This window comes from Penicillium diatomitis (assembly GCF_028827545.1).
Source record: "Penicillium diatomitis strain IBT 30728 chromosome Unknown utg000015l_segment0_segment0, whole genome shotgun sequence".
Lineage (NCBI taxonomy): Eukaryota > Fungi > Ascomycota > Eurotiomycetes > Eurotiales > Aspergillaceae > Penicillium > Penicillium diatomitis.
The window spans coordinates 470,729-492,740 of NW_026623187.1; the positions used below are offsets into that span (position 1 = coordinate 470,729).

The 22,012-nt window shown below is 51.0% G+C and overlaps 8 protein-coding genes across 8 annotated transcripts; 3 read left to right on the forward strand and 5 right to left on the reverse strand.

The window, feature by feature from the left end:
• Positions 1-578: 578 nt before the first annotated feature.
• On the reverse strand, positions 579-1,934 carry N7539_008989 (putative C2H2 finger domain protein (Kin17); the record flags this gene model as incomplete). Its single annotated transcript, XM_056938584.1, has 6 exons — positions 579-1,342; positions 1,402-1,523; positions 1,588-1,620; positions 1,696-1,729; positions 1,825-1,863; positions 1,916-1,934. The coding sequence occupies 6 exons, from the start codon at positions 1,932-1,934 to the stop codon at positions 579-581; spliced, it is 1,011 nt and encodes a 336-aa protein (XP_056785961.1).
• A 685-nt stretch (positions 1,935-2,619) lies between these two features.
• Positions 2,620-4,892, reverse strand: N7539_008990 (uncharacterized protein; the record flags this gene model as incomplete). The annotated part of the gene is made up of 3 exons (XM_056938585.1): positions 2,620-3,176; positions 3,243-4,629; positions 4,701-4,892. The coding sequence occupies 3 exons, from the start codon at positions 4,890-4,892 to the stop codon at positions 2,620-2,622; spliced, it is 2,136 nt and encodes a 711-aa protein (XP_056785962.1).
• A 676-nt stretch (positions 4,893-5,568) lies between these two features.
• Positions 5,569-6,286, reverse strand: nctB (negative cofactor 2 transcription regulator complex subunit NCB2; the record flags this gene model as incomplete). The annotated part of the gene is made up of 4 exons (XM_056938586.1): positions 5,569-5,688; positions 5,756-6,015; positions 6,169-6,195; positions 6,265-6,286. 4 exons carry the CDS (start codon positions 6,284-6,286, stop codon positions 5,569-5,571), a joined length of 429 nt encoding a protein of 142 aa, XP_056785963.1.
• Positions 6,287-7,173: 887 nt separating this feature from the next.
• N7539_008992 (SDR family oxidoreductase) lies at positions 7,174-8,114 on the reverse strand (the record flags this gene model as incomplete). Its single annotated transcript, XM_056938587.1, has 4 exons — positions 7,174-7,210; positions 7,272-7,642; positions 7,704-8,017; positions 8,075-8,114. 4 exons carry the CDS (start codon positions 8,112-8,114, stop codon positions 7,174-7,176), a joined length of 762 nt encoding a protein of 253 aa, XP_056785964.1.
• A 1,404-nt stretch (positions 8,115-9,518) lies between these two features.
• N7539_008993 (zinc finger CCCH domain-containing protein) lies at positions 9,519-10,241 on the forward strand (the record flags this gene model as incomplete). The annotated part of the gene is made up of 1 exon (XM_056938588.1): positions 9,519-10,241. The coding sequence occupies one exon, from the start codon at positions 9,519-9,521 to the stop codon at positions 10,239-10,241; it is 723 nt and encodes a 240-aa protein (XP_056785965.1).
• A 750-nt stretch (positions 10,242-10,991) lies between these two features.
• Positions 10,992-12,116, forward strand: N7539_008994 (non-structural maintenance of chromosomes element 1 family protein; the record flags this gene model as incomplete). Its single annotated transcript, XM_056938589.1, has 3 exons — positions 10,992-11,103; positions 11,175-11,788; positions 11,856-12,116. 3 exons carry the CDS (start codon positions 10,992-10,994, stop codon positions 12,114-12,116), a joined length of 987 nt encoding a protein of 328 aa, XP_056785966.1.
• Positions 12,117-14,429: 2,313 nt separating this feature from the next.
• treA (alpha,alpha-trehalase treA) lies at positions 14,430-17,893 on the forward strand (the record flags this gene model as incomplete). The annotated part of the gene is made up of 4 exons (XM_056938590.1): positions 14,430-14,441; positions 14,495-16,240; positions 16,301-16,588; positions 16,661-17,893. The coding sequence occupies 4 exons, from the start codon at positions 14,430-14,432 to the stop codon at positions 17,891-17,893; spliced, it is 3,279 nt and encodes a 1,092-aa protein (XP_056785967.1).
• A 431-nt stretch (positions 17,894-18,324) lies between these two features.
• Positions 18,325-20,747, reverse strand: cat1 (catalase catB; the record flags this gene model as incomplete). The annotated part of the gene is made up of 5 exons (XM_056938591.1): positions 18,325-19,419; positions 19,477-19,641; positions 19,695-20,110; positions 20,169-20,394; positions 20,457-20,747. The coding sequence occupies 5 exons, from the start codon at positions 20,745-20,747 to the stop codon at positions 18,325-18,327; spliced, it is 2,193 nt and encodes a 730-aa protein (XP_056785968.1).
• Between the last annotated feature and the right edge of the window lie 1,265 nt (positions 20,748-22,012).

The window sequence follows — 22,012 nt, forward strand, 5'->3', positions numbered from 1 at the left end:
TGCATATGTGGACCATGATGCAGATTGATGGCCCTTTGGCGTTAACGCCGAGATCGTGCCACAGCGAACAATAGCTGAGGAATACCCGGCTCGGACTCTGGTAAGATGAAAGAGCTCGAGTCCCGAGTAGAAAAGGCTGGGTGATTATTGTTCTCCGCGTCAGTGCTATCGCCGGATAGACATGAATGTTACCATGTTCAATTCTCGCGGGATGGCTTGTTTTAGAGGTTGTGTCGGACTCATGTGCCTTACTGTTTTGAGTATTGGCCTGGGGACCATACTGTACCTCAGTGGCAAGGGCTGTCCATCTCCTGGTCAAGCATTCTATCTATTTGCGGGCATTTGACTCGAGTAGACTCTCCTAATGTTCAATAGGCATGTCGCACCCGTGAACCAGGCCAAGGATGTGTATATTTTGACAAGACTTGTAGTGGTCCTAGCTTGAGCTTTGAATTTTACTGAGGCCCGACTGTTTTCTTTCTGATGAAACGCGCAAATGCAACTTCTTTAAGGGGGTATAAAGCGCAAGAGACTCAGAACTGGAAGGCAACCTCCTCTCATCAATCACCAGAACACATTCAAACAAGTTTTGGCCGTTTCGAATTGAAAACAGAATCAGGCCGACTACGCTTGCGCTCTGCAGCTTCCATCTCTGCTTTCATAATCCTTTCCTGCTCTGTCATTTTCCTTGGTTGAGCCATCACAGGACCTTTCTTGCCTGCCAGAGCGTTCTTCTTCGGTACAGAAGCAAAGACATTTTTCGGTTTCTGAGCACCACCAAATGACATGGATATCTTCGCAGGACCTGGTGCAGTAGCTGGAATCGTCGAATCTTTGCCTGTGTCAGGTGAAGAATCTTTGCCATCAGAAGAGGCTTCTGTAGTTGCGATCGCAGTCGCAGGCTCCTGGAGTGATGCAGTTTCGGCGTCCGGTTTTGACTTCGCGCTGGCGCTGAAACCGAAGTTCAATTTGACCTTCTCGCCTTGTTCGCGCTGCAACAACCTCTCTTCTGCATTTTCCTCCTTTTGCTGTTGTTGCAAGTTGCGCTGCGCTCGCTCAACCTGCTCTTGAATGAGACGCTGCTCACGTTCCTCATCTCCTTTGTCCTGTCTTTCCTTCTTCATGATCGCCTCTCTCCGGCGCAATGTCTCCGGACTCTTGTCGATCCACGAGATGAACAGGCCCTTTTCCGTGTCCTCAACCCGACAAATTCCATTCCTGCCGAGATGCGCGACAAAGGCCGATAGCGACTTCCATTCTGTAGCGTTCATGTGGATGTGTGTTTTGTCGGCAATAACTTGCTGGTAGAAGTGGTTTGCATTGACCTGCTTTTCTCCGTGCGCTATTCGTTCTGTTAGATTTGTACCACCGTTTTGATTGGCCCGAAAACAGGGGACGTACTGGTCTTGAGGAGATCGATAAAGTTCTTCATGAATTCGTTCGAGAATTGTTTGATGTGTTTCTTGGGGTCTTCGCCGATGAGAAGCATTTGTCGAACATGCGCTTCGCTTTGAACGTGGCACCTGTCGTATGGGGGTTAGCATGTGTCATGCTTCATGGTAGCGCAGGGCCTCCAATAACACGCACTTGAAGCCATTTTCATCTCGCATTTGTCGCTCACTGTTGATCGCAACATTAGCCAATCTAGTATTGTCAATCTGGCAATATCACAGTGGAGAAGCTCGAAGCGCATACCAAGCTTGACAATACCATCTTAACCTGCCGAGCCCTGAAGGAAAGAATGCGTTAGTCCATTGCTCAGTCTAAGCGCAGAAGCCTCTCTGATATATGGCGAGCATTCAGTTGCAAGGAAGTAGGCTATACCTTTGCTCTTGATCTGATTTGAAATGGCCTTTGTACTGCCTAGTCCACTGTTAGCGAAGAACTTCTGTGTTTGCGATCGTTGAATGCCTACCAGCCTCTGCGCGCCCCATCCTGAGAAGATGTTAAATATAGCACAGTGGAAATGAAATGTTCTTGAGTCGGGTGCCTTTAGTAACGGAGATGAATAGCAAGAGCAAAGAGATGATCGAATCACATTCAGAAAGATGCTCTGCCAAAAAAGCCGGTGGCGTCACGATCGTTATCTCTATGTCACGTGGAGATAAAGACGGTGAGCACGTGGATGTTGTCCGGGGTGGGGCCTATGATCATGTAGAGTGTAGACTGCAGACTACTAAGTTCCACGAGCACTATTCAAATTGCAAGAGAAGGCTTATAGTGAGCTGTATAGTCTAAGAGAACCCGTTTCGAAGTAATGGTTGCGCCGATGCATTGAAACAATAAGATCGCGCTAATAAATCACTTCACCAAGCAAGCAAAGTCGGGTCGACCACCTCAATAATAATATGAGAAGACCCCGAACTCCAAAGCTCCTAGCCTATAAACTAAACCAGCTTTTGTCAACATGAGGATAAACACGTATTATGTAGACAACAGTTGCTCATACATGAGAAAGCCCCTCAAATCACACTAAACAAAACATTGTGTTCTTCCAAATTGGCAACATCAGGCGAGGGCCGGTCAAAGAGACTTTGGAGAGAAGAAATAAAATGACAAAAAGAACGCTTCGTAGCAGAGCACATGAAGTGAACTGCGCTCATGTATATCATGTCCATCTCACAACCCGAAGTCATGAATGGCTGAGGGGCCACTCTCGTTGTACTCGACACGGGTCATGAAACTTTTGGACAGGCCCTGATCAAGCACATAGCAGACCTTGGCGCCCATCTGGGCGCCCAAGAAAGTGGCCTCCTCGGCACCATGGCCACCCTGTGTACCACTGGGCCCCTGGCTGGCGCCAGGAGCGTTGCGATTTCCGTCATGCTTGAAGTCGGGGAAGTAATCAGGAAGGCGTAGGCACTTGACTGAAGTCGGAGTCTGCGAGTGTCCACTTGAGCGATGGAGGGACATGCTTGTGTCCATGGCTGGGGTTCCTGGGGTAACGGCAGCCATGCCCGGATTATTATGGGTGGCAGCGACGAGCAGAGGGTTCACGCCATGGGCAGCTGGGAGATACATTGGACTGGCTTGTTGGCCCATGGGTGCCGGGGTGTTGGTGCCACCGGTGGGGAGAGGCGTGGAGAAGGCGGAGGGAATTTCAGATGTGAAGATAGTTGCGGATGGAGAGAGAAGGTATTTTTGTGTAATGACACCGAGAAGAGCCTGCGCGAAACCTAGACACGAGCGGCATGTTAGCATTTCATCCGATCAAGGACACTGAGGAAATCCGATCTGCGTACCTCGAACTCGACTACCACATCCGACGATGATAAGGGAGTCCCAGAGCTCACTTCTCCTGGTAGCATCAGGTACGGATTGAATGGTGTAATAAATTTGGTAGGCAATATCTTCCAGAATGCCAAAAGACAGACGGCTAGCACCTTGCAAAGGGGTTGCGAGAAGGAAGCGCTCCGCTCCAACCTCGATCTCTCTGGCATGACGAATGTATCGGCGAGGCCCAGCAACAGGTGTGCCATCATCCTCGAGAGGGCTGAATTCTTCGTATTGAAAGCTTGCTTTCTCTTTCTGGTGATTGGGGGCGTTCTTCTGCTTAGATTCTACGCCACCCTTCTTGCCAGTCTTCTCCTTCTCAATCTTGGCCAAATACTCTGTAGTATTACCGCTCACGATAGCAGCAACGTCCAAGACACCTTCGTCGTCATCGGGTCCATTCTCGGTGCCAGTCTGCGTGTTCTCTCCCGGGCCCCGGGGAACGGCGTCTGTGGCACCTGATCCACCGGTCGAGGCGGCCGCTGCAGGGTTGGGACCCTGATGAGCTGTTACAGCAGCACCAGGCAAAGGCGTCCCGGGCGCTAAGATTTCGGCAATGTTGCTTCGTTTCAGCTGCTCACACATCTCGCGCGTAAAGCCTCTGGGGGCCAGGAGCTCGACCAGTCGGTCGGTCATAGCATCACCACCGCATCCCTTCAGAGCAATACCACGGCCATAGGGGTTCACAACGCAATCCGTGACAGCAGTGACATCCACCTTCGTCTTTCCAACGTCGATGACGGTGGCAGTCTGCACACCATAGCCGTAGCATGTAGCAAGCGCGGAGTCCATGATGTTAAAGCCAGGAGTCTTGAACTTCTCAAAGAAGAATTGGGTGATGATCTCTTTGTCACGAGCAGTCCACACAGGTTGCGAGACAAGTAGAATAGGAGTGTGGAATGGCGGGCTTAAAGCATTGTAGATGTGCGTAAGCAGAGCAAAGAAACAGGGCCAATCGACAATGCGACCATCTTGAATAGGGCAGACAGCGCCTTCGTCGGACGCGACATCCTCTTCGTATAATGTCTCCTGCACTTCAGTCTTCTCGACACCATCAGCTGTCGCGTCGGTCGAGTCCTCTGCAGTCTTGGAGGTTTCGCTCTTAATGGCGGCAGTGCCTTCAGCTGCAGGCGCGGCATCTTTCATCTCCGTGTCTGATTTTGCAGGTCCATCCTCGGGCGCGCGATGACCATTGCTCGGTTTGACGGTGTGATGACGTTCGCGAATACGATAAGGCTCAAACTCGCCCTTCTTCTGGGCCGGAAACATACGCGTGGGAAATCGAAAACGCGCGGGCGTGAAGCTTTCGGGAAGACCGAGTTGCGCCAGGGTCATGTGCGAACCTGGCGCAATCAGCTGAAATGAAGATTGCTTGTCAATATAGGCTGATTCTCTTCTGAGAGGCGTACGATGCAGTTACAACATACCATAATATGCTCATCCTTGAAGGGTGGCATGTTTTTGGGGTTGCGGTTTGGATATGATCGCGCGCAGACCAAACGACCCTTCCTCGGAATGGTCTTTGAAGGCGTCGTGTCTGGCTCCTCTGAACTTGGAGTACGTAGAGGGACCCTCTTGGCCGCCCTTTTCGGCATCTTCCTGCGCCGCTTACCCGACATGGTTTAGCGTGGAAGTGGTGGTAGAACAGTCACGTGATGTGAGTATGTGGTCGCCTTAATTATGAGGTGAGAACTAGAACACGTGCAAGTTGACCGGGAAGTGCGTAACTACGGGAAGTGCGGCTCCGGTAGCTTGACGGCCTAACTGTTCAGGCTTGACATCCGTCACTACTATACCCCCATTTGAACTATGACGATTAAGGGACAGGCAAACTGACTGTCATGTGGAAGAGTAAAAGTAGTGATTGATAAATATGGTATCGATCTGAAAACAGCGCAAATATCCCTTAACAACCCCCTACTGGCTACCATTATCCTACCCGGAACGAACTATGCTGTGCTTCAAGTTAACTTGATCACTAATCCCGAATCTTTCTGGGCTAGCCATTGGCACCAACTTTACAACAGTTCAGGATACTAGACCGTTATTCAAAAGATTCAACAATCCGTAGGAAGAATGACATTTCGTAGCCATCAGCTACAGCTTTGAAATGTATGCGCTTGATATCAGTTTCATTAGGACCAAGAGAGAGAAACAAAAGAGTCGTGATCACCCTAACAACGCCGAACCTGTGAGATTTCAAAGTATCCCGAATAGACCAACCCAGACAACGCCATTCATCCGTTCATATTCTCTATGACCAGCAAGAGCCCATTCATTATCTTCCATGAGATTTCATTCAGGGCCTGCATTGTACTTTTCTGTTGCAGACCGGAATAGCTCTTGTTGTTGCCGGAGGAGCTCTTCTTCGGATAGACCACTTTGCTCCATCTTGCTTTGCTTTTTCTCCCGTGACTAAGTGAGGTCAGTTAGCATTGGGAACCACTTACGTGTAGTAAACAATGTCTTTTGCTGATCGAACCTTGAGTTGTTCACGATGCTCTTCCGCTACTGCAAGCACATCGGGGATGTAGTCCGCGAAGCCAAGGTCGCGAAGCGCCTTCTCCACATGTTCACAGGCAATAGTCTTCTTCGCCTCCTTCTCGCTAATGTCATTTGCCTCAGAAGAAATGAGAGTGATGAATTCGACACAACATTCCATCAGTAGATCGCGCGCATCCTTAGAGAACGTTTGGCCCATGCTGGGAGGAAGGATCTCGGTAATAATTTTTTGGACCGTCGCTATAATCAAGCACTGTCAGCAAGAATTGGTCGATGACTAAAACATGACGAACTGCGAACGTGGCCGATTCCGAGTGCGTTATGTTGATGCGATTCGAGCGACAAGGGTTTGGAGTTAACTCCGGAGCGGAGGTTGAAGCGGGTTTAGTATACCTTTTGGCAGCGACAGGTCGTCATTTGCTATTTTCAAGAAGCGACCGGTTAGATAAGAAGTGCTTGTATATATCAAGACAACCTTAGAGCACTTACAGTTGAATTCTCGATCAGACATGATGATATCGAGTCGAGATGCTGAGTGCGCAAGGCAAGCGACCGGCAAAGTCCTCGACAACCAAGTAATTTAGTAGTAGCAGACGCGACTCTTTTTTCTTTGGAATCTAACGTGGGGCGGCTGGAGCATTAAAAGCTCGCCGAGGCGCGCGACCAGGGACCCATATTTTCCTGCCGGCAGTTTTCTCACCGCCTCTGCTCACATTTATCTTCAATTTTTTTTTGCTTCCCAGACGCTCTCTTCTCACACCATCTTTCATCTCTTTCAGCTTGGACTGAGAGCCTTTCCGGGAGAATACTCTGATGTGAAAATTCTCCCGGAGCAAACTACTAATGGTAAGATGCCTTGCGGAAAAGAGATTCCTTTCAATTTATTGCACCATCATGATGAACATCGTTGTCGCCCCTATCATACAAAACCGTGGTGATTACACTGTCCTAGCCAAACGGACGAACTGATCTTGCTCCAAATCATTGCTTTTTTCACAAACGATTGTCTCAAATGGAAAACATTGCTGACTTTCCTCGAGATCAACAGGATTCTACACAATAGCGGCTAGGCTTCAGTCATTCGTGATACATCGCAATGGTCGTCTCGCTTGAACGAATTTTTCGATACACCCTAGGTACGAATACTACAATCACAAAAATTTTCACCCACACCCTCCTTTTTGTATGATGAACATTTTACATTCCATGCTAAGTATGAAGGTGCCCTGCGCCTGATGCTTATAAAATGTAATGCTTTTCATCTTTCGGCTGATTACATCTAAAACTGTTCTCGGACCACACACTCATGAAAATTCGTGGCATGCAATACTAATTGCTGTACAGTGACTAGAACACAGTTTAATAAATCTATGATGAGCAAATGCCAAGTTTGCACATCTATTTCTGAAATTTCTCGAGTTCTTGATCGTTCCACCTGTAAAATTTGTATCAGTATCTGCCAAGCAAATGTAACGTAGATCTGCAGCGAGACATACGAGAGGAATTGACCACTCAGCTCAGGAGAGGCATCAAGCACAAGCTTGGCCATGACATGACCCGGTTGCTCTGGCTTGACAAGCTTGCCGTTCTTGTGGGCGCCGAAGAACTTGGAGTGCATCTCGGCATCCAGGTTTGAGACGTGATCTTCCCTAAGCTCACGCTGCATCTCGGTGTCAACCATGCCGGGACGAATGGCCACGGAGACCACATCGGGTTCTTCGCTTCCAAGGCTCAGGGCAAAGTGGTTCATGGCAGCCTTCGAGGCTCCGTAGAGACCCCAGCCACGATAGCCGGACACAGCGGCACCCGAAGAGGTGAAGATGATCTTTCCTTTGGACTTGCGAAGAGCCGGGAGCGCAGCTTTGGTCTGCGGATCAATCTGTCAGTCGTCTGGTCCTGTTGGCGAGGCTCAAGTGGCATTGACGTACGAAAGCAACCAGGCTGAAGAAGTTGACATCAAAGTCCTTCTTCCACTGTTCGACATCGGCTGAAGCAATCTTGCCGACCTGGCCAAGAATGCCGTGGTTCAAGACCATGCCGTCCAGCTGGCCGAAGGTGGTGATTGCAGCATCGACGGCCTTTTGAGCGAGTGAGAAATCAGCAAGGTCGCCATTGACGACTTCCACTTGCTTGCTATACTGATCCTTCAACTTCTGAAGAGGCTCAACACTGCGGGCCACGACCACCACATTGTGAGCCTGAGGGGCAGAGAGAAGGTACTTGGCAATTGCAAGACCGATGCCTATGGGAGGGTCAGTCGCAAGTCTGAAGATGAAGTTTGGAATACTTAAATACTTACCGCGAGAGGCGCCGGTGACAATGATGGTCTTGGCAGACATGGTGGAACCTGCAATTCAACTTAGCATTGACATCTCATCATCAGCGTGGTGTACAAATGTCAGGTTGACAGCCAAGAAAATGATTATCACAAATATTGGAATTGAGAGGGGCTTCGCTCCTCGACGTCACGATGCGTTGCGCACAGCCTTGAGAGGGGAGTACCTGCACTTACTTCGAAATTTAAGAAGAGATGTTCCAAAATGTGCGTGTGTGCAGCTAGGTAGCTCTCGTGGGTTAAGAGGATCAAGAGGAATCAGGTCCAGCTGTGCTGCAGAATGCCTTTGCTACTCACCTAACTGATCTTCCAACTTCCAAACCTGTGAACGCCAATGCCGCGGGGCTTAATAATCTCGAGGGGCGTCCCTGTCGGCAACCTTAAAGTGCAGGCAGCACGGCGGCCCTTCTCGAAGCATTCGGCAGACGTCATGTCCCTCTCTAATGGCGCATCCATGCAACAAATGCAGTTTCACCAACCATCGATTTGTGTCCAAGCTTTGCCAGTCGAGTTTAAACAGTTGGCATCAATGATAGGCTTCTCCCAGTCATTTCATAAGATGGACGTGCGCTGCTATTTCAGATCCTTCACCTACCAGCACCTAGTACCCATTAAATCGGGCAGGGATAGGTGATGAGCCCAGGGTAGCCCGTACCCACCTTAACTCCTCCCATGCCAAAAGTATATATCGATAGAACTTCCACAACCTCCACCTAGGTAGGAGATGAATGAGGAGTGAGTTCCACCTAAACCTAAGCCTCCTTCAACACCACCCGCTTAATACTATCTGATTACCAGATGGGATACAACCTGAATCAACAGTACCGCATTTACCTGGAAGTAGAGACCAACTATCAGAACGTACTACCTGCCTACAGCCCTGGGCTGCCTTCAATAGACGTTCATTCGGACCCCCAGACACCTGACCGTTTAGGTTTTGTTACATCGCAGTTGTAAAAGCATCATGTTTCAACGGTCAGTGACCCAGCTCAACGCCTACAATTCCCGTAGACAAGGGGTAAAATGCCCGAGGTCTTAGTCCTAGACTTCAAGCTTGGTCACCAGAGCATTCAGTGGCTTTTCACAACGATGCCACCACACCGGCCATGGTTGACCCTCGGATAATCTATTTTCCGACACTCACAGAAAATCCGATGCGTGAAGCAAACGGCGGCGGAAAGCTGTCCGACTTTACGCACTTTAGTCAGCCGTGCCGCAGCCCCAAGGAGCTCTCCAGAAACTTCAGGCATCTGATATCTCCATCCAGTCCGCTCTCCTCGACTTCGTGCGCGATCACCTATCCAACTTCTGTCAGCGCCAACAAACGCCCGTTGATCACTCTAATTCGACACCTTCACTCACTTTTTGACGACCTAAGAAACCACAACTCCGAAATCACAAATCCATCATGGCTAATTATCTCGCCTCCATTTTCGGTACCGAGCAGGACAAAGTCAACTGCTCCTTCTATTACAAGATTGGCGCCTGTCGCCACGGCGATCGATGCTCGCGCAAGCATGTGAAGCCCTCCTACTCGCAAACAATCCTGATGCCCAACATGTATCAGAACCCTGCCTACGACCCCAAGATCAAAATGAACCCCAGTCAGCTCCAGAATCACTTCGATGCTTTCTACGAAGACGTCTGGTGTGAGATGTGCAAATACGGCGAGCTGGAGGAGTTGGTCGTCTGTGACAATAACAATGACCGTAAGTTTCGAGTGCTTGAGTTCCACCTGATTTTCTGCCCTTTATGTTCCATGAACCCGAGACTGACCGTTCTGTCCTGTCGTTTGGCCGCAGACCTTATTGGCAACGTCTACGCTCGATTCAAGTACGAAGAAGATGCGCAAGCTGCATGCGACACGCTCAATTCCCGGTGGTATGCCGCGCGACCGATATACTGCGAGTTATCACCGGTGACAGATTTCCGAGAAGCATGTTGTCGATTGAATAGTGGTGAAGGCTGTGTCCGCGGAGGGTTCTGCAACTTCATTCATCGCAAAGACCCTAGTCCAGAATTGGACCGAGAGCTTCGCTTGAGCACAAAGAAGTGGCTCAGGGAACGTGGTCGTGACGCGCGCAGTGTCAGCCGCAGCCCAAGTCCCGAGCCCACCCGGCGGAGACACTAGGTCAATGTCCCCTTGAACACGTCGTCCGCCTATTTCTTTCTTCTATTGCCAAATCTCAGGCTCACCTCACTTCCGTCTTCATATTATCGGCGTTGGGCGATAAACCTCTATGCAAAAGTGGCATCATGGGCTGTTGAGTCGGGGTTTCGATATTCGTGATCTGCTTTGCTGGTGCGCAAATTGTAATCTAGGTCTTTCAAGATACCATGACTGCAGCTCAAACGGACTTTACTTGAATTCTTATTGATTGTCGCTTTTTGAAGTGATGTGCTTCTTCGAGAATCGAATCGAGACAGCCCTCACCGTCCTGATGGACTAGGTGTCGACTAATTATCGGTCTCCAATATGTTCGTACTCCCATTCGCGGCTTCCTGCGCGGTACAGTCACTCACTATTGTGCTGTCAGAAAGGACCATACCTGCTTAGCACTCATGTACTCGAAAGTATAATCCTGCGGTCAGTAATCCAATGTCAATGATGAAGTATCTCCATGCAGTCCAGACCATGATGAGTCAACCCTGTAGTCGGAAATTCCCCGGCTCGATAGGTGGTCGTAGTAATTAGATCCCGTAAGTTTGCCCGCACATGCACTTCTCTGCTTCTTTGTTCACCGGTCTTGGCACCCCCCACACACGCGTCTAATCGCGTCCCACTGCGCTTTTTGACGGTGAAGCTTTGGCGCTGCCAAATGGTTGTTCGAAGCAGATAGCTCCCTCATCATTGCACAATTCGCTTCCTGTCCTCTGCAAAATGGACATCTATGATGACCGGCATCGCGCATTTCTGCAGGCCTTCATGGCTCGGTCAACCATGACATTCGAAGAGTCGCAGCCGGTGCTAGCAGCAATAATCTCGGCTCACGGTGCGAATGATTTGTCTCCAACTCTTGATAGGCCCTGAAAGTCCTCAACTAACAGGTCAAATACCAAAAAGAAAGTCGCGATATTGCCCCGGAAGATGTCACGCAATCCACATTGAACGACTTTGTCGATACGGTCAACGGCGCCATTTCTACCTTCGACCTAGAAATCAGAACGTCCCGACGACAGGATCCCAAAGACAGCGCGGATGACTCAACTACGCCCCCGATTCTGATCTACGCCCTAGTTAACACGACCAGCGACGCCCTCACCCAGCTCGCGACGACCTACTCTGCCGACGAGATCGCATTCGTCAAAAGAGTGCTTGACTACATGTTTGAAGAGAACAACACTCGGCGATCTGAGGGCATGATCATTTCCTCGATGCAGGCCATGCGCCTGTCTAAAGCAGGCAGTGACCGAAGACGATCTACAAACGTGGCCACACAGCAGACTGAGAGCGGCAATGCTCAGAACTTGACCATGCAGCAGGCCCAGGAGGTGATGAAGTCTTTGACACAGGAAGGGTGGTTGGAGCAGAGCAGGAAAGGCAACTACAGTCTCAGTCCACGGGCACTGATGGAGCTGCGCACTTGGCTGGTTTCAGAGTACAATTACGAGGATATGAATGGGCAGATGCAGAACCGGATCAAGTTTTGCGCTGCTTGCAAGGATATCATCACAGTGGTGAGTATCTTGCATTCTCACCAGAAGCCTTCTTTGAGATGCGCAGAGACTGATACGGATTTCTCAGGGACAACGATGCGATGACCGAAATTGCCCGGGCCGACTGCATGACCACTGCGTGCGCAACTTCTTCCGCATGCAACAAGCTGAGACGTGTCCTGTCTGCCAGAAGGGCTGGTCTGGGAACAACTACGTGGGCGAGAGAGCTGTTGTTGAGGCCGCCCGTCCTCGACACAGCAGACTCTCTCAGGCTCAAACCGTGGTCGCCTCTCCCACGCCAACGAGCGAGGCGGGAGATCCTAAGCTAAGCGATGAAGAAGAAGGATGAATGACGCCAGAGTAACCAAAAACTACTGAAAATGGAAGGTTGGTGCGAAATTTTCTTCACCGAACAAACGCTCATGACGACCATACTGACAATTACGCAGAATCCCCTCGACAGTACATACTTTGAGCAGCCTGGAAGAAGTCACCAGTCCGGTTACTCGGATTGTGATACTCATGAGCATTGAATATGAGCCCACATCGTGGATGCTGGAGCCCGAGGGCATTTGCCGAGTTCTAGATACTTCAACTCCCGGGCTTATCTACCAGAGTGAGAGTGATCCTCACGCACCGCTCTGGCGCACTCTACTAGTCCTCAGTACACCTGCCTTTTCGGGACGACCATCTGCTGCCGGAGGGCTCGCATTGAACCCCTACCGTGTTATCAATCATCCTCGCTAAGACTCGAGCCATTTCATGTCTTTGCCCAAGTATCATATTTGTGAGAGTTGAATGGGGCTGCCAGATGTCATTCGTTGTACGATAGAAATGTTGTACCACCCGCTATGAATATACGACCCGCTGGCGAGCATTCGGTCCGAGGGTCACACCCGCTTCGATCAGGGAGAACAAGCAGAAGACGGAGTGTAGGTTGACCTTGAGAAGACGGTAGTGATAGATATTTGTTTGATTTCATGTCCTCGACGGATTTATCTTTCATGCTATTCATGAGACGACGGGACAGCGCTGTGTTGTCTCTCCATAGCTTTGAAGAACTTCAATTCTTCATGTGATCGCTACAAGCTCCCACCGCTGTTGATATTATTCAATCATACATACGTCTATTCAGAGAGGCAATGTACGATTACTGGACGAGTTTTGTGTCAGGTATGGTATGTCACTGTATGTACCAATGTGGTAGAGAGAAGAGACCTGCTCTTCTCATAGGTTCTAGTACCTCAGAAAGGGAAGTACATCTCAACCCCGGTTCAGAGAGTATCGAGCATCCACCGGCGGACTATTATCGGGCATTTCTTAAGTTTGTCGATAGATGATCGTGTAGAAGTACGTGGTTCATCCCGTCTCAAACGCGTGGTATTGAGGTACCTAGTACCTAGTACCTATCACCTACAAAACTGCACATGGGCGGCATCCAGCCTCCTCCACAGACACCAAACCTTCTTCCCCCACACCCCAACCAAATCCTCTTCCTCCCTGGTTCCCTTACCCCAAGATTTGTCTTTGCCATCCATATGCTAGCGTCCCGTGGATACTCCCGGTTCGTGCGCAACCTTCGGTGACAAAGAAGATGCCGTGCGTTTCTGCCTAGTCGCAGGGTCCAAATCCGGCCTCGACGAGACTTTCTCCCGGCCGCTGTCCGACCTCGAGAGACTTCGGCCACGAAGAGACCAGACGCCGTCCCGACCTGGCAACGGCACAGGTGCATTTCCCCGGGTTCCTTCACCAGCCTCCCCCACCTGGGGATCCACCGACAACCTCTCAGCCCGCGTGGAAATGGCGTAGAGCAACCTTGCTCCCAAGCCGCTTCTTCCGACGCCACCGTGTGGACCGACTGGACGGTGTCTATTCACTGACAGACGTCAAACGGCAGATGGCAGATGGCAGATGACAGATGGCATATGGTAGACGGTAATACGTAGTATAGTGGCAGGGTGTAACAGGAACTGAGAACTGAAAATGGGTACTATGCTAACACTTTTACCTGGAAGTTGCATTTAGAAGATGTCATCCGCCATCAGGTGGCCGACGACCAGCCGCATACGACATGGCTCTCGCTCTTGGCTTGGCGGGGCAATTGCACAGACGCTTTCCAGGACCGGTCAAACTTTGCGAAGATCCTGCTCGCACTGAAGTTGCCGGCTTTGGGCCAGCGACGTCCAAAATAAAAGGCAAAGGAACTTCGCATTGAGTTTACCACCTTGTGGAGTCCCTAGTTACAACTGGTCCTCGAGGTGAAGTAGACTTCGTGCATGCACAGTCACCCCCACACTGAACTCACGCAGGAAGTCATAACTAAGGTCGCCTGCATTAGGTTTGCCTTTGGCAGAGAGGGCCATGTGGTTTTCTCGGTGCTCGGATCAATATTCTTTCGTAATTGAGTTGAAATCCCCGAGTGTCACCCGACTTTCCATAAATATCGTCTAGCGTCATACCCTGGGGCCTCGGGCATCTTTGTATGAACGTTTAACCTCTTGCATATATTACTCCCTGTCCTCGCTCCTTTGTCCTCATTTCATCCCTTTCAACCAGGAAGGTGCAATCCAACTCACAATCATTCACAACCGCTTTCATCAACGAACGGGACTCTTAGCTACTCAGGCATCTGATTGTTCTCACCAAGAGGAGAGACTGCAAGATGCAGTACAAGGTGAGCTGGAATTTTACAGTGGACATGTAGACTCATGCTGATTCCTATCTCAGTCACTTGTTTATACAGCTCTCCAGGCGATGCTCTCCCTGAGCTCACTGGCAGATGCGTCAAGTCCGAAAAGCCGTGTGGAACGGTGCTTGAAGTCTTACTCGGACCATGGCAACTCAGCCGAGAAGACACATGCCAGCAAGAATGTGTACAAGACCGACTTTGACGGCGTGACTTGGGACGACGACAACTGGGTGTTGAAGACCACGACTCTGGAGCAGGGTCGGTTCCAGTCCCGAGGTTCCGTGGCCAACGGCTACTTGGGTATCAATGTTGCCAGTGTTGGTCCGTTCTTTGAATTGGACAACGCGACCAAGGGCGGTGACGTGATCAGTGGTTGGCCGCTGTTCTCACGTCGCCAGTCATTCGCGACAATCAGCGGCTTCTGGGACTCCCAACCTACGACGAATGGCTCTAACTTCCCCTGGCTCTATCAGTACGGCGGTGATAGTGCGATCAGTGGAGTTCCCCATTGGAGCGGCATTATCCTGGAGCTTGATTGTCAGACTTATTTGGATGCCAATGTGGACAATGCGACCCTTTCCAATTTCACCTCGACCTATGATTTCCAGGCGGGTGTTCTCTCGTGGTCTTACAAGTGGAAGCCAAATGATCATTATGGATCTTTCGATATCAGCTATCGCCTGTTTGTCAACAAGTTGTATGTCAATCAGGCCGTCGTGGACATGACAATCGTCCCTTCCAAGGATGGCAACGCAACCATCGCCAACATTTTGGACGGGTACTCTGCAGTCCGTACCGATTTTGTTGAGTCTGGCGAGGAAAATGGTGCTATCTACTCTGCTGTGCGACCCAATGGAATTGCCAATGTGACGGCTTACGTTTATGCCAACCTCACTGCTTCTTCCTCGGTGGATTTGTCGTCGCGCAAGCGCGTCAACAACAAGCCGTACGTCAGCGGTAACTCCTCGTCTGTGGTGCAGACCGCCCCGGTTGCTTTCAAGAAGGGGAAAAAGGTCCAAATTACCAAGTTTGTCGGCGCTGCCTCTACGGATGCCTTTGCCAACCCTCAGAATGTGGCCAAGGAGGCAGTCATGGCAGCGGCCAAGAACGGCTACGCAAAGTCCCTTAAAGCCCATGTGGAAGAGTGGGCGAATGTCATGCCAGTTGACTCGGTCGATCGCTATGCTTTCCCGAATGGTACCTTGCCCAATGACAACTACATCATTGACTCTGCTGTGATCGCAGTCGCAAACACCTATTATCTTTTGCAGAACACCGTTGGCAAGAACGCCATGAATGTGTCCAACAACACCAGCTTGAACAGTCACAGTATCTCTGTCGGTGGCTTGACTTCTGATTCTTACGCTGGCCAGGTGTTCTGGGATGCCGATGTCTGGATGCAGCCCGGCCTGGTTGCTTCACATCCCGAGGCTGCTCAGCGCATCACCAACTACCGTGTGGATCTGTACCCGCAAGCAAAGGAGAACATCAAGACCAAGTTCACTGGATCGAAAAATAGCACGTATTTCGCACCTGATGCTGCCATCTATGCCTGGACCAGTGGACGATATGGTAACTGTACGGCCACGGGTCCATGCTGGGATTACGAGTACCACCTGAATGGTGACATTGGTCTCGCGATCATCAACGAGTGGGTAGCGAGCGGTGATAACGAGACTTTCAAGAACTCTCTCTTCCCTATTTACAACTCTGTTGCCACGGTCTACTCCAATTTGGTGGAGCGAAACGGATCTCACTGGACCTTGACCAACATGACCGACCCGGTGAGTGCTTTGCCTCTTTGATGACATTACTAGATTCGAGCGACCATTGACAATCAGCAGGACGAGTACGCGAATCATGTCGACGCTGGTGGCTTCACGATGCCGCTCATTGCGCAAACGCTTACCAATGCCAACAAGTTCCGTCAGGAGTTTGGCTTGGAGCAGAACTCCACCTGGGATGAAATTGCCAAGAACGTTCTCGTTCTCCGTGAGAACGGGGTGACTCTTGAGTTCACAACCATGAACGGCAGTGCTGTGGTGAAACAGGCCGATGTTGTCCTGAACACTTACCCGCTGGACTACACTGCCAACTACTCCCAGCAGGATGCCTTGAATGACTTGGACTATGTGAGTGTCATGACCACCCTGTATTGATAAGGGCCATGTAAACATGAACTAATCAGAAACTGCCCTACTTAGTACGCCAACAAGCAGTCCCCAGACGGACCAGCCATGACATGGGCTATCTTTGCAGCTGTCGCCAACGAAATGTCGCCCTCGGGTTGCTCTGCGTACACCTATTCTCAAAACGCCTACAAGCCCTACACGCGAGCACCGTTCTACCAAATGTCAGAACAGCAAATCGACAATGCCACCATCAACGGCGGCACCCACCCTGCCTTCCCATTCCTGACCGGCCACGGCGGTTCCAACCAAGTCGTTCTCTTCGGCTATCTCGGTCTCCGCTACGTAGCCGACGACATCCTCCATGTCGACCCCAACCTGCCCCCCCAGATCCCCTACCTCAAATACCGTACCTTCTACTGGAAAGGCTGGCCCATCTCCGCATGGTCAAACCACACCCATACCGTGATCAGCCGCGCCGCGACCAAGCCCCTCGACACCGCAGACCAGCGCTTCGCCAACCAATCCATCACCATCCACTCCGGCCTCGACACAAACCACACCACCTACATCCTCCCCAGCAACGGCAGCTCCGTCGCCCTCCCCAACCGCCAAATCGGCGCCATCAACACCATCGACGGAAACCTGATCCAATGTCAACCCGCCCAATCCAGCGAAACCTTCGCACCCGGCCAATTCCCCATCGCCATCAACGACGGCGCCACCTCCACCAAATGGCAACCCAGCCACGCCGCCAACCTCAGCGCCGTAACAGTCCCCCTCGACCAAGACGCCGGCCAAATGATCACCGGCTTCCACTTCGACTGGGCCCAAGCACCCCCCGTCAATGCAACCGTCATCTTCCACAACAAGACCCTCGACAACCCCGCCCAAACATTCACCTCCTCATGCGCCTCAAACACAACAGACTTCCAGATCATCAGCTCTCTAACCAACATCGCCCTTTCAAACCCCTACAAGCCCAACATCACAAACCTAGACGAGATCATGATCCCCACCGGAAACACCACCAACGTGACTCTCTCCTCCGCCGTTCCCGCTGCACGCTACGCATCGCTTCTGATCATAGGCAACCAGGCCCTTGATGAAGCCGACGTCAAGGCCAAGAATGGTACCGGTGCGACGGTGGCCGAGTGGGCGATCATCGGACAGTCGAAGACCAAGACGAAGGCAAAGCAGACTCGCAGCGGCGATGTTGGTATCATCGAGTCGCGGATCTTGAAGAGTAGAGTCGCGGAGAGATTGGCGAGCGCTCAGGCCAAGGGTCGTCGGTCGAGAGGGTTGTAAGTTGATTTTGTGTGAATATGGCACATGAACATGGACATGACCATGGACATGTCTCTCAATTTATTCATTTTACTTGATGGCCTCGGAATGAGATTCAAGATCATACCTTGTTAAAATCTCTCGTCTCTACACAGAAGTTGAATAAAAGGATTCATTGAGCCGCAATCTAGTTTCATAGCTTTAGTGAATCATAAACTGGATAATTCTCGACTGATTACACTGTGTTCCGTATCTATTCCAAGGAGATTTGATAACACACTGAAAATAAAAAAAACTCAGAGTATTTGTAAAGTTGGGATACTGCAGTTTCCGTGGATATTTATGAATAATCCCGTAATTCATTGAAAGGCAATGATCATCAAACGACCTGCTGAAAGCCAAGAATGAGTGAACAGCTCCACCGCACCAACTATGTACAATAATTAAAGCTTTCACTCATCCAACGCAAACCGATCCAGGAACTTGAATGTGCGCAGACCCTCCTTGATCTGGTCGCCAAAGTCCTCATTGACAGCATCTCCAACATACACACCGTCTCTGTCGCTGGAAATCTGCGCATTCTCAAGGGCGACAGAGCCCTGGCCCAGCGAGCCGACTGGCTTACCGAAGCGGAAGGCATCGATGAGAATCTCCATGGGACGACCAGCAGGGTACAGCGATGTGGCGCCGGAGGACTTGGCCTTGGGCGAGACGGTGCTCGAGCTGGGGTTGAACAGACCCTGTGCACCGTCCGCAATGACCACGGCATCAAAGTTGATCGCGTCACTTGCAGAGTAGGTTTGGTTCACGCCTTGCGCCATGCGCTCACCAACAACGATCACGTCAACGCCAACGTCCTTCAGTTGACCCTGGAGGGTTGCGCCTTGGGTAAGAGAGGAGGCATTGGTGACGGAGGCAAGGACGCCGACTTTGAGACCCTCAAGCTTCATCAGCTTCTGACCAAAGGCTCCGACGTTGGCGGTCTTGTTATCGTGGTAGTATGTTGGATCGGGCTGGGGTGCGTCGACACCAATGGCCTCGGCGACACGCTTAGCAAGGTCATTACTGATACGGTTAAGCTGAATGATGACATTGCTGCGAACAACTTGGCTCATGACATTGGCACTCTCGAAGCGCATAGCGTCAACAACAAATTGCTGCTCGGCGGGGACAAGCGAGTTCCAGAACAGGCGCGGCTGCGACCAGACATCCTCAAAAGTGGAGCTAACAGCGCGGAGCAGTTGACCCGTTGATGTGCGACCGGGCGCAGTGAAAAAGCCCTTGCCAACAGTCTCGTTGGCTTGCTTGGGGGAGCCATTATCGAGGGTGCTGGGCGAGTAGGCATTCCGATTGAGCGGGATGTACATCTGACCGGCGCCATCGCGGTTGTTGTTGTGAATGGGCACGCGAGGACGGTTAATGGGAATTTGCTCGAAATTGGGACCACCGTGACGATTCAGCTGAGTGTCCAGGTAAGAGTAGATGCGACCTTGGAGGAGAGGATCATCGGTGAAATCGACACCGCGAACGATATGGCCAGGTTGGAACTAAAGCGGGGTCAGCAATCGTCAATCTCAATGTTTCAGCTGCATCCGAGGACATACCATGACTTGCTCAGTCTCCGCAAAGTAGTTCATCGGATTACGGTTCAGCGTCATCTTGCCGAGCTTGACGACAGGCACAAGCTCCTCGGGGACAATCTTGGTCGGATCCAGAAGATCAAAGCCGAATCGAAGCTGATCATCTTCTTCCATGATTTGAACACCAAGCTACAAACCGTCAGTTTGAAGAAGCTAATCCAATCGGAGCAGAGCATACCTACCTCCCACTCCGGAAAGCGGCCGGCCTCGATTGAATCGAACAGATCCTGTCGCATATAGTCGGCATTCTTGCCGGACACCTGTTGCGCCTCCTCCCAAACTAGACTGGCCTTACCCTGAAGACCCTTCCAGTGGAACTTGACCAGCTTGCTGTCACCCTTCTCGGTAACGAGTCGGTATGTGTGCACACCGAATCCATCAACGTGGCGGAAAGATCGAGGAATACCGTGACCGGCCATGGCCCACAGCAAGGTGTGCAAGGTGCTGGGTTGCTGGCTGAAGAAGTCCCAAGCAGAGTCATGGGCGGTTGCAGCCTGGGGAATCTCGTTGTCGCCACGAGGCTTGACTGCATGGATCAAGTCGGGGAACTTGATGGCGTCTTGGATGAAGAAAACGGGAATGTTGTTACCAACAATATCTGCAACTGATCAGTACTTGGCAGAGATGCGGGCGACGTGGATCAAGTATTTCCCTACCAAAATTGCCCTCATCGGTATAGAAACGTGTCGCAAAGCCGTGCACGTCGCGAGCAGTGTCGGCACTTCCTCGACTACCGGCGACAGTAGAGAAACGAACAAACATCGGCGTCTCCTTGCCCTCCGAAGACAGGAACGAAGCCGCAGTAATGTTTGACCAATCGCCGTAGGAAGTGAAAACTCCATGTGCGCCGGCACCACGAGCATGAACTGCACGTTCCGGGACCTATGCGAGATGCGTTCAGCTTTGAGTAATCATAAAAATGAGAATTGAGCAGCCGCACATACTCGTTCATGATCAAATCGTTGGATCTTCTGGCGGAAAATAAAGTCCTCAAGCAGCGTGGGCCCACGTTCACCAGCCTTCAAGCTGTTCTGGTCCTCAATTGGGCCGCCGACGTCCGAGGTCAGAAAAACAGTGTTGTCGTCCTTCAAGTAGAACTCGGACAGGAAATTTTCTGTTCCAGAGACGGCGTCCTTGTCGCCCCGACGATCCAGTCCACCCGCTTCTCCCGTCATGTAGGGACAAGCCGCATTGGCAACGCCAATGAGACCTGTGACAAATCCGACAGTCCGCATTGTGGGGATTCTGGCACAAGCTAGAAGGTTACCAGAAAAATAATGGATAGACGAAAAGAACCTGATGACTGTGGATGAAGGCAGGGCGGAACTTGTTTATATGTTGTGATGGCTCATCTGGGAGCTTTCTCAGGAAATGACGATTCACTCTACAGGCGTCTTCCGAAGGAAACAACGTCTTTTGGAAAGAGCCAATTGATCCACCCTATTCACCCAAAGGCTGATGATGCAGGATATCGATACCCTTGCTCAAGGCAGTCGCGCTGGTAGATCTGCATGCGCTTGCCGATTGTGTAGACATCCGAAGCGGAGACAGGATCATTTGGGTTTAGTCCCTCAAACATTCAGTTTAGCGGTGCAACATTCCAGGTGGGCCAATTGTAAGATGGCGGAAATAAGCTAGTGGCTGTCGGAGAAGCTGATGCTGATTAGATCCTTCGAATACGTCGCGGAGCACTCATCTGATTACAAGTCTCGAAAGATCTGGGCCATACGACGTGCTCATCACAAAAATCCTCGGCGCTCTGATAGAAGGCTCCAACCTGTCGGTGGGGAATCAAGCTGCATATCAGGTGACGCGGTGTCTATCTTGTGATTTAGACGATCAAACATGTCTCCGAACGATCGAAGGACCAATTTTAGGTTCGATTGGCTATCCGGCCGAGGATGCCAATGACCGGGCATCTCCCGTTGTCTGAAGCCCGTCAGCTCAGTCAGACTCTGGGCTGGACGCCAAAGAATCAGCGCCGTTCCAAATCGAGGATAGGTCACCAGAAAGACGAACAAGGAACAGGATGGCTACATCCTTTGACACCATCAACGGGCACAGCATGCCCATCCCCACTGCACTTATCCAAGGCACATGGCGATTTTCAAGCAAAACGTTCGAGGCCTGGTGCTTGGTAATAGCGTACGCCGCACAGTAGTACGCTCTGGACGGCTGCACTCCTCCATCCCCACTTTTTCTCTCTCAATCCAAGCTCCGGGACTGGTCGAGCCTTGATGATAATCGTTCTTGGCCGCAGGGGTTCTGGTTGTGGAACTGTAACGCCTAGAGCTCTGCTCCAATTTACTCAAGCTCGTGAGTGCTTTTTCTCAGTCCTCTTGTTGGGGGCGTGGAGTCTGCCAAGAGAGGTTTCGTCGCAACCCCAAAAGTGGGCGATCTGCATGGGCCATGGATGACGTTCTTCGTGGAGCGGACACAGATCGAATCGAGTGGGGCCGTCAAGATCGGTGTTGCAAACTTCACCCAGGGCTGCAAGGCA